At 42.2% G+C, this 11,631-nt stretch overlaps 1 protein-coding gene across 3 annotated transcripts in view; it reads right to left on the bottom strand.

Moving 5' to 3' along the window:
• lmx1bb (LIM homeobox transcription factor 1, beta b) overlaps positions 1-11,631 on the bottom strand; it is a 52,928-nt gene that overhangs the window by 3,949 nt on the left and 37,348 nt on the right. For all 3 annotated transcript variants that reach the window (XM_082553336.1, XM_082553334.1, XM_082553335.1), the window contains 5 exons: positions 4,722-4,954; positions 2,025-2,200; positions 1,435-1,512; positions 990-1,056; positions 132-293 (listed from right to left, as the gene is read on the bottom strand). In XM_082553336.1, coding sequence (XP_082409462.1) covers positions 132-293; positions 990-1,056; positions 1,435-1,512; positions 2,025-2,200; positions 4,722-4,954 — 716 coding nt within the window. The remainder of the gene's footprint in view (positions 1-131; positions 294-989; positions 1,057-1,434; positions 1,513-2,024; positions 2,201-4,721; positions 4,955-11,631) is intronic.

The following is an 11,631-nucleotide window of genomic DNA, read 5'->3' as shown; positions in this document are numbered from 1 at the left end:
CTTTGAGGTTGATCAAGGGACAGGCATGTGTGCGCTTTGTAAGCAGCAGTGGGGTTTTTGGGGGGTGTAGTAGTGTGTGTGTGTGTGTGTGTGTGTGTAAGGGAGGGGTGGGGGGTGGGGTAGATGCTCACCATATGGGTTCATATGGTCCCCGGGCATCTGTGGGGGGGTGAGCCCCTGTTGGAACGGGTCTGTGCTGTAACCATTCTGATCCATGGCGACCAGCTGCTGCTGCGGCGGAGCCAGCGGTGTGAAGGAGTTCATCATCCCTTCCATTCGATTAGACATCACCTCTGCAAGGCAATGAAAGCAAAGGGGCAAAGTTAATACAGCCAACAAGAAGACTTCAGATGAGTCTGCAAAATATTAAATGCCACTACGCAAACAGAGAGCCGGTGACGCTGACCAAGAGAAAACTACAGAGTAGGTACTTCCTGATAGATTCCTATTTGTACCCCAAATATGTGGATTGCTCGCCCTTGTTGTTTTTATGGAAACATACGGTAGTCCTCGCTGTGGCTTCTCTCCCATTTCCCTCTACAAACAATGCTCTTGGCTAACTGAATGTGGGACGCAAAGTTCTTGTGGCTTCATCACTGGAGCCCATCCCCATTCGCTTTCCTTTATAGTGGTTAGGTGAAATGATGATGATTCATTTCATTTGGCTTCCAAACTGAATTTCCATTTTACCCTTCATGTGAAGTGCCCTTGTTTACACAGTGACATATTTGTAATTTGTAATTCAGCATCAGTAGCAAATACAGCTTTGATTAGAGCGCAGCGTAAGCGAGAGAAGAAAAGTTCCTGTTTTGAGATTAAGCAATTGGTACACCTTCTCCCTATTCCGATGTCAACATCAACAACAAACTATTGCCGCGATACAAACACTCTTGACCTACTTGGAGATATGTACAAATATCACTTCAAGCTTGGGGCTGCCGGAGACAATGGGCCTCCATTGTGTTTGCAGGGTATGTGGAGCATCGTACCTTGGCCAAGTCTTTGAGAATTCTGTTGTTCTTGTTGTTGCTGCTGTCTTCTTGCCAACTTCTTCATCTGAAACGAAGGAGTCAAAGTTGTGAGGAACTCCCAAAACTAACATGCTCTCTTTAATTTAAAAAGGATGCTCCTCGCTCTTCACCCTTGAATGAACTGCGTAAAATCTGTATCTGAGCGCACTTCATTGTCAAATATCAAAGGTTTTCACAAGATAATCATCAGAAAAGAGGAGGGCGTAGACATTTAATGCAAGAGTGAGCTAGATTTGCAGCTCCTTGCTCTTTTGCATTTGCAAAAGGAATGCAGTGATAAGTTTAACACACATAGTTGTGGTGATTTACTAGCTGAACTCTAAAATGGACCGAAGCTGCTTTTTTTGGGAGTGGGTAGGGTAAGGACACAAAATGCAATTTGTTTTGTGGTATTTGCTCTCACCTTAGCTCTCTGGTTCTGAAACCACACCTGGACCACCCGAACACTGAGTCCTGTCTCTGCAGCCAGAGTCTCCCTCACCTGAAAATCCAAACAAAATACTGTGAGCATCACACAAAAAACCGAAACGCTTCACAGCCCTCTGAAATCCCGTTCCGCCTTAACATAACTGCCACAGTTCCTAACAGCCGCACTGCTTCTTTGATTTACTTTTAAGTCAATGCTGACTGAATGCAGTGGTCTTTTTGGACCTACTGGTTATTGCCGCTTCAAAGTTCGGACCAAGTGCAGCGCCTGTTTTAGGGCCCGGGCTATGGAGGGAGTTCTCCTATCTCAGTGTGACATTTGGTGCAGACGGAGTGCGTTACACCAGACTGCCTCGGTTAACACAGAACAGAATGCTGCTTGCCACTTCAAAGCTCAGCTTTGAGGTGGGGGAGATTTTTTAATTTGAGAATTTTATTTGTCAAACTACTGTAGGGCTCGTGGTTCGCATCTCAACTTCTATCTAAACCCTTACCAGGGAATTAAAAAAACATAAATCTCAGATTTTCTTTACTCAGTTGCAGCTGGTTATTAAAGCTTTGTCTTACCTTTCTGCAGGGCTTTGAAGAGACCTCAAAAGAAGCCTTAAAGGCCCGTCTCTGTTGAGTGGTCAGAATGGTTCGTGGTCTTTTGGGCCTCCTTGGATCCTTGCTGTCATCCCCCTTCCCCTGGCTCCCTATGCCTTTCTCTGGCTTGATGTCCAACTCCTCATCGTCACTTTTCTCTGTAAAGAGAATCAGTTCTCTGTATCATGAGCACAAGCTTGAACTGCCTACACCCTTATTTTTTTTGTCTATGACAGTCTGCTGATAAATATATTTTCATTCTTCCCTATTTCAAGAGATTCACACACCACAAGTGCCTAATCAAAGGAGACACATGTGTTTTTGATACATTATCAATTTATTACAAAAGGAAAAGGCCTCATGTATGATTAGACCTACAGACATCTATGGAAAGCACAGTGAAATATGCACATTTGTCACTGAACTGGACACAATGTCACTAGTAAATTATTACTCTCAGCTTTCTCTGATTTACACAGAATCAATCTCTGATAAGAGTACTACATCAAGTGCAACATGAAACAGGCAATGAGTACATATGGGAAATGCATCTCCTGCAACACAATATGTAAGATAGTCTCGATTCAAACTTAACCTTAAAATAATGACGGAATTTATACACTTTGCTAAACTTTAACTGTCAAGGGCAGGATATTAAAATCTGGGTCAGTAAAATTGCTGTCATCTATATATATATATATATATATATATATATATATATATATATATATGTGTGTTCAGACGTTAAATTGGGACAGAGCTGTCTGTTGGGAAGCCCCACCATATTCACTTTTCACTGTTATCAGGGAATATTATGACAAGCACCCACTGATATTGATATTGCTTAGGCGAGATAATGTCCATTTTGCTTCACAGTTTTTACTTGTTTCAGTGAAGTCACCTATCTTTCTGATGCAGCAACCCACTGCACTCATGGTGTCGCAGACTATATAATAATATAACAGTTATTTAAATAAAATGCAACATGAACAACTGTAAACATAATGGAACAAAAAGAAGGACTATATTTCACAGAACTTGAATTTGTATTTTTCTGTCTAATTCTTTAAAGAATAGCAACAATTTCATCACTAATTTATTTACACCATTAGCTCTATCTGGATTTAGAGTAATTAAAATTGAGCAAAATATAAATAATTAATGTGTTAGCCCTGCGACAGACTGGCGACCTGTCCAGGGTGTACCCCGCCTCTCGCCCTATGACAGCTGGGATTGGCTCCAGCGCCCCCCGCGACCCTGAAAAGGATAAGCGGTAGCGAATGGATGGATGGATGGATAAATAATTAATGTTTCATAGAGTTTTCCGTTTCCTGAGACCTGATTTTGTTTAATAACTGAAAATAATTGACCTGCTAATCTGCTTCCACAACCTATGAGTTAATTATACTAAATGCTATTTAAAAAGAGGCAGGCCCACTGAGTAAAGAAGCATTTCCATCAAGCTAAGCTAAACTGTGAAGCCAGCAAGCATGGTTTGAACAGAGTATCAGACCAACTCAAATAAGACAGTAGTTTGAAAGCTAATTTACTGAATTGCAAGTTGTAATAGGCTAAATATCTGCACATGATGCAATATTATATAATGTAACACCACATAATGCTTTATACATAAACTGGTTTGGGCTGGTCACATCCTTTAGCTGATTGCTAGTAGATGCTGAAAAAACAAAAAACAAATGACGATAGAATTTTTATTATTCAGTTATTACATTTAATTTTTTTTTTCATATGAGGCTAAAAGAAAGTGTTTACAAATCAAAACTACAATTGCTGTTAACAAACCCCAATGACTTCAGGGCGCAGGCGCATGCTTGATGGCTTATTGTCTCCTGTCATCTGGTTCTGATATGTAACCAATGAAAACCTACATTTCATCTGCCACATGCCGAGGTTAACCTCTATTCATGTCAACATTTTCTCCATCTTTAAATTCTGAGACATGCACAAAAGACATGCCTGTGCGATACACTGGGATACAAGCAAACGAGGAAGACGTGGAGCAAATATTCCCACAAGTTGACAAAAGTTGACACAGGCACAGATGTATTTGACAAATTCCCTGCTTTTGTGCATGTTTAAATGCGAGCCAGATGGTAGTGAACAGCGAGGCTTGGCAAGATGCCTCAATGTGTATGGAGGCTATAGGAGAGGAACACTAGAGCTGATAAGAGTGGAGGTGCAGGCTTTCTGCAGAAAGGCCTCAAATCCCTCTGTCACTCACCGTGATACAGTGATTTAATTCTTTCCAGCACCAGATCCTGCCCACGCATGGAGCACCATTAATACAGGGTGGCTTGGCTTTGTCCTGCTTCCACTTCCTACTGTATCATAAACTTACGCTCCCTGCTCGAATGAATGCTACAAAATCAGCCACTGAAAAGCTGCAGATGGAGCTACGCTAGACCTTTTACGGCCTGGGCTGTAAGCAAGACCTCAGATGTCAATACATCTAGTATCTAGAACTGCTTTATTCCTTTGCTATTAACAAAACTAAAACTAAATCCAGTAAGATTCAGAACCAGGTTCCTCGTGGAGGACGTCTTAGGTGGCCACAGCTGTGATGGGACAGAGCATACAGAATACAACACCCTGGTGCCATTTGACGATCGCACCACAGTGTCGTTCTCACTCTTGTGTGAGAGGGTGCAGAAGGCTCACCTGAGTCTGAGTCATCCGGGCTGACCGAGCTGAGTAAGTCTTTCTCCCTCTCGTAGTCAATCTTGCAAAGCAGCTGACCCTCCTTCAGAACAAACTCATCGCCCTTCCTCAGCTGGCGGTCGCACACGCAGCAGCAAAAGCAGTTCAGGTGGTAGACGCACTCCAGAGCACGCATCACAAACTCTGTGGGGGCGATTTTCTCCATGCAGCCGCTGCACTTGGTTGCAAACAACCTATAAAGAAATAAAAGAGAATATGGTAGGAAGTGTGGTGATTTAAACAGAACACCCAAACCGAATTTTGCTGTTCAAAGCAGCACTTGTGAAAAAGATAAAAATAACACAAGTAAAAAAACATGCATTTTCTAAATGGAGGTATTTATTGTTAAGGGGGAAAGAAAATCCAAAGCTATGCGACCCTGTGTTAAAAAGTGATTGCCCCATAAGCCTAATAACTGGATGCAGTCAAGCATCTTTTACAGCGTTGTGCAGGAATTTTGACCCACTCTTCTTTGCAGAATTGTTGTAATTCAGCCACATTGAAGGGTTTCTGAGCATTAACCGGCTTTTTAAGGTCGTGCCACAGCACCTCAATCGGATTCAGGTTAGGGCTTAGGTCACTCCAAAGTTTTTTTTAAGCCATTCAGAGGTGGACTTGCTGGTGTGTTTTGGTTACCTTTGTCTATCATTAAATTTTGTTGGATGACCGGAAACATCTAAAGTGTGACAAATATGCAAAACACTAGGAAATCAGTGAGGGGGCAAACACTATTTCACACCACTGTATACTTATATCTGGTTTGATTATGACTGTTTCAGTATCTTGGTCCTGTGTAGTGTCCAGCTCATTTGGCCTTACAAAATATTTAACAATAGCCTGGAAGGCTTTACGACAAATTATTATTCACACTTCCATAAGCATAGTCCCATCTAGCCCATTTTGGTGTTTTGGATGTAGTTATTTCAACTGCCAGGGAACTTCTATAAACCTCACCAAAACAAAGGCTCGAAACCAAACATAACAAATCAGGCTTCTTCAATTGGATCTTATCAAACGAATAGTTTGTCTAATCACTGCGCAAAGGACAATGAAACACAAAATGTAATCCATCCTCGGCAACACCAACATAAAAAAAGAAATAGACACTGCTTTATATATCTGCCTACTTTAATTGCCAATTGTAAAGTTCTACTTCTTAACTTTTGCATTCGGTGTTAATTAGATTTTTCTGCATTGTAATCATCTTTAATTTGAATGTAATTTCTAAGCGTTGGTTTCCCTCCACCGTTCCTTATATCTTAAGATTTATTTGAAAGTATTTATGTGCCACTTCAAGTTATCTCAACAAACATAATTTAAATTCGGAAACTGAAAATATTGCAGGGACCTCTCTCACCCGACAGTAATTACGTGCACGATGAGAGTTGAAGCTATTCTTCCTCGGGGACCTGAATGTTCAACAGGTCTTACCAACTTACATCTCTGCCTATCTGCTAATTGTCCAGGGTTACAGTGTTTGCCGTGCAGCGAAAGAGGTGCCTCCTTTGGCAGCTAGTCATCTGTTAAAATTTTAGGCTGAGCCCAGCCTTGCATCATTCCAAGTGAGCTCAGTCATGGGGACTGACCCCAACCCCCTCACAAGCCTGACCAAACCCCCCCCCCCCCCCCCCCCCCCCAAAAAAAAAAAAAAAAACAGGCTAGATCATGCTCCAGTGCAGCAACTACTAAACCCTGATGATCTTAATCAAGCCTTTGTTGGCAGTTTATGCATTTCTTTCATATCCACACAATGCTCTATATGCATCAGATATCATATCATGATTCATTGCTGGTTAGTGGGCCTGGTCTGTCTGTATCTCATCTTACCGTCTAATATCGTGCCTCTGTGGCGCAACACTGCCTCTATCACCATTTCCTAGACAACACTTCCATCTTCTTTTATGTGCTTTCAGGAAGATGTTTGCATTGTTTTATTGGTGACTGAGTGGCATTTAATTTGCCCTCCGTTGTTTAGAAGAAGCCACATTAAATGGAGCAAGGAGGCAGGGAGTGTGGTTGATCTTGTCCAGCCGTAAAGCTGGATTTATTAGTGGCCTCTTTGTTTGCCCTGGTCTGGAAGACAGCTGGCAACCGCCTATCTATTTGTGGTGAACATCTATTTCATTGTGCAAGGCAGGGAGGTAGTGAGAGGAGCAATTGACATCATCTGCTGGTTCGGGACGGGGTTGAGCGATAGTGATGAATATAATGTGTAAATATGAGAAGAGGGGAAACCAAAGGGTGGTTTTGTTATGGTAATGGTGTTATAGGTACTGATTGAGTAGTGATATGGTGTGTGCGTGCGTGTGTGTGTTCACACATGTAAATGCATTTGTATGAACAGCTGTGTGCACGCTGGTAGCAAGTTTGGTTTTTGTTGTTGCCTCTGCAGCTTTCTAAAATAATTGCTTCACTGCTGCTCATCAGATCGCAATCGGGAGAGCTACATTTTATAACATCGTAATCACTTCACAACAATTAATAGCCTATTTTACTAGTTTCGAGATATCCATTCATCTATTCATCATAATGAGCATTACAACCTGGATCCATAAACTAAGGATGGTTAGACAGAGCATCTTCTTTTCTTTATAAAACAACAGAGATGTCAGCCCAGGCACTCTCTGGGTTCATAAAATCCTTTAATCTTTCATTTATTACAATAAGTTAAGAAGATTATTATTGAACTATGGAAAAACCTCTAGGATAATCCCCTGAAAAAGAAATTTCGGCATGTTTCTCAAACAAACATGGATCTTGTTTAACTGACCTGCCAACCTGGATCGGTTTTCTAAACAAACTACCCAGTTTGGCTTATAAAAAATAAATTAGAAAAAACATTTAGAACATTAGAAAACATTTTAAACACTGACTTATTCCCGCAAACGGCGCATTAATAGGCCAGTTTCTAGGTTTTAGAAGGATCGTTATAGGCTGGGCTCATCTTAAGGAGGCGATGGGTTTGTCAAGACAAAGTTCCCAGCTCTAAGTCTGTTTGGCTAAAGGTTGCCAGCTTAGGCTCAGAGAGAGCGCAAAAAGTTGAGGAAATGACTTATTAGCGCGGTTTTGATATGTCCAGCACTCCGTATTCACCTACGACCGCTCTCTAAAATCTTCTCATCTAGATGAAAACATTCTCATTCAGCCCTCTTTCCTTTCTTCTTTCTCCTTTGCCGAGTCTAATCTTGTAAGCCATTATTTTTCTATTTCCCCTCTCTGTCACTTTGCATTATTTTTGCTGCTGTAATTCCCATTCGTCCCTTCTGGAATCTTCCTGTCCTGCTTTGTCCTCGGGTCTAATCCGGACTTTCTGCCTGTTTTCAGTCCCCGGTCCCCTTTCTCAGTGGGGTTCAGATGGAAAAGCCATGCATGACGCCCCTTCTATGGCAACCACACCTCCACAGGAAGGCAACGCCGACTTTTCGGATGGGCAGAGAAGGCCTTTGAGAAGCTGGCAGCAGAAGTAAATCCTTCTCTAAGGAACAAGGAGAATTAGCAGGGAGCAGTGGACTAGGGATTTAACCCTACCCCTCTCCTTTGAAAGGCACAGTCAGTCCCACTCCTGCGGCTAGCCACAATCAAACAGAGGAGGAGTGGGGAGGTGGCAGCGGAGAACACAAACTCCCTGAATGACACAAGCAGTGGATTGTGGAGGAGCCTAATCCCACTTTAATACCTTTCCAAGTTCAGCTGCTAAAGAATGCTCTTTAAAACAACACCACTGTGTGAGCAGTGAAGGTTGACCAGAGGGAGGCACGCCATTCAACCTCCCTAACATTACCTGATTAGTGGTTTGAGGAACAGGCCGCTGCCAACAGGAGACAGAGAGGGAGATGTAAATGATTATTTTATATATAGAGAGAAAAACATATCAACAGGCGGTATTTAACTGGAAACTGCACCAAGAAAGAGACACCGCTCCCTGCACTGATCTACAGGGATATTAAAGATATCAAAGAAGATGTAGCTGCGACTGAAAATCAGACCTGAACTGATTTAAGTGATCAATTACCACTTTGTCCCTCTAGCTGATCCCAGTGACCAATCACATTAAAGCTTGTATCCACCTAAAATCCACTTTCTGGATGTTGAGCTGCTTTCGGTAACTTGACTCCCAGTGTTGCAGAGGTGAACCAGCATCAGTATAAAAAGACACCACAAAGGGGACCACCAGCGCGACAGTCGCGTCCCGGCTCTCGCCTTTCCTCCTCCCACACCTGAGCGCACAGATCAAGTGATGAGACCCTCCCGTGTGGATCAATGGCTGCATCTCAAGCCAAGAGAACTGTCAATATTTACCCAGGCCTCCCCGGGACGGGACTCATAAATGAAAAGAAGAGGCCATCTCAGCACATACCTCACTCCCGGAGGAATCATTACATCCCTCTTTTTAATCCTGTGTCCACATACCTGTAATCCCTTGTCTGTTCTTTTTTTTTTTCTAAGGATGTCGCTCTCTCTCCGTGACAGATTATCACACTGCTGAGGCTTGTAAGGCTTGCAAGAAAATGCACAAAATGCAGCATCAACAACAGCAGATAGGACCCAACCCCCCAACCCCTCCACACACACACAAAAAGAACAATTATAAAGTGGGCAAAGGCCAGAAACAAGTGAACACTTAAAGTGAGTAAAGTGCAGCTGAGAAACGTCGGCCTCTGTGTCGTTCATCTTCTATCCTTTCTGTTTTTGCAAGCGCTTTGGAGAACTATCCACGCTCCCTTTGAGCAGATTATGGGCAACTTAAAGTGTGACAACATCTTAAGCTCTCACCACATGTTGCCAGTGATTGCCCTTCTACAGACATTACATTTAATGCTTCTGCTGCAGTGATAAGCATCAGGAGGACTGGATGGGATAAAAGGAAACCAGAAGAATAAGAGAGAAGGTTGGAGGGGGGCAGAGGGGATGAGTATGGAGCTGCTTATGCTGCTTGATAATCACGCTACATTTAGCAACACGTGCAATAGTCTCACCTAACTCCCCTTTTGCTATTGAACAACACTCTGAGAGACAGCAGAAGAATTTAGGAAAGAACAGCCAGAGCTATTATGTCACCACAGCCCTTCAAAGACAGAGGGGATGAGGATTATCCCGGCAGCAGCTGTAAGCTATTACTTTGAAGATGGGCTCTCGTGTTTGGGCAGGAAACCTGTGGCCATGCCAATCATGCAGAGGTGAGAGATGAGGCCTGTGAGCCAGGTCAGGAAAGGGCCCTCCGGACGGGATGGAGAAAATGACTTACTGGCTAAAGCTCAAGTCAGTCATTTCACAGACTGCCTGACACAGCTGATGAGCATGTTTCCAGGACTTTTTACTTTCAAGGCAGACTAGTTCACTTAGATTTTTTGGTGGTTATGCTCATTCACATTCTTGCTAATAAGTCTTTTTTTTTCTTCTTTTTTTTTTACTTTAAAGCGAAGTATGTGAGTAGAACCAGTGTCCAGGCAGACTACATTAGCAGAAATACTAAAGCACAAACCAGGATAAAACCAGAGAATATATAAAAGATAGCAGTAGCCTTTGTGACCTCTCCCAGCGAAACATGATATTTGTTGTCTTTTGATCTAATGGGGCTCATAATATAAAAAACAAACGTCGTGATGTATTCAAACACAGCTGCAACTAGCGATTGAGGTGATAAAATCATTGAGGAAGTCTTTCCTTAGGTCATAAATCAAGTGATAAGTAGAGTCCTTTTCTCACTCACTTCCACAGAATCAGACTTCTATTTAAAAACAGTGGAGTTGCCCCCTGCTGGCAATAAGAAAGAATGCAAGTTTGTTGCAAGTTGCCGCTCCACTGGCTTTTCCATCACAGTGAATGAAATGGATATGGAAAAAGTTACTAGCAATAACATTTTACACTGACCAAGGTTTGTAGGTCAGACTCTGATTTCTGTTTAAATGCAGGAGAAGTCAGTTACCTGTGGAAATGGTTAGCTTGGTTCAACCAAATTTAAAATCCACCAAACATGAGTCAAAAGGACAGAGCTTATCTGTTTTTGATGCGCTAATGCTACAGTAACATGCTGTAGCCCTGTTTTATCTAATATTTATTTTCTCGCGGATCTCAAAGAATTATCTTGACAAACAGCTAGTGTATCAAACGAAAAGCTTGTTTCTCCTTCACGTTTTCAGATTATATTCTGTCCTGTTTGCTGTCTGAAAAGCACCAAACTAATCCGTCACAGCAGAGACTTTCCAAACTGTTGAACAGCCACTATTTTAGTTTTTTTTTTCACAAGACACGCCTTAATAAGGGATAATTGGTTTTGTAGCAACTGTATCAAGAGCTTTGGCCATAGAAGAAAACATTTGATCCCCAGATGTTTAGCTACATGTGAAAGGGAGGACGGCAAACCTTTTCAACTTCGTCTCAGCATTGTGAAAATTACTTTGCTATGTACATTTACGCTGACCTCTGCACGTGGCAGACACACAAGCCTAAAAATAATCTGAATTTGGCTGATACGAGTGTTTGATTGCTTGCAGAGGGGCCTAATGATAAAAGCAGATTCGAATAAGGGGGAGCCTGTACATTAACGCACCATATTTTTGTGTGTAAAGCAGATAAAGTGTCATTGATTCTTTCACCATGAAAGGAGCCTGAAACAAACTTTCGGCCTGCGTGAGCAGTAAAGTGTTAAAAAGTAGTAGCGATGATGCCGTCTGCATAAACAACCTCTGTGGCTGACCTTGTTTCATAGTATCAGCATTTCTCTTTGGAGCATAGATTCATGGAGAGTAATGAAGCCAAATAAAAAGTGCCATGCTTCTGCTCCCAAAGGCCAGCTCCAGTCAGCTCTAAAAGCTGCTTAATCACCATCCCGTGCTTACTACATTAGCATAATAATGGCCTTTAAATTGAG

Source organism: Aulonocara stuartgranti (assembly GCF_965226115.1).
Source record: "Aulonocara stuartgranti genome assembly, chromosome: 12".
Classification (NCBI taxonomy): Eukaryota; Metazoa; Chordata; class Actinopteri; order Cichliformes; family Cichlidae; genus Aulonocara; species Aulonocara stuartgranti.
Note: the sequence above shows the minus strand (reverse complement) of the source record. Positions and strands in the feature narration are given on the sequence as shown.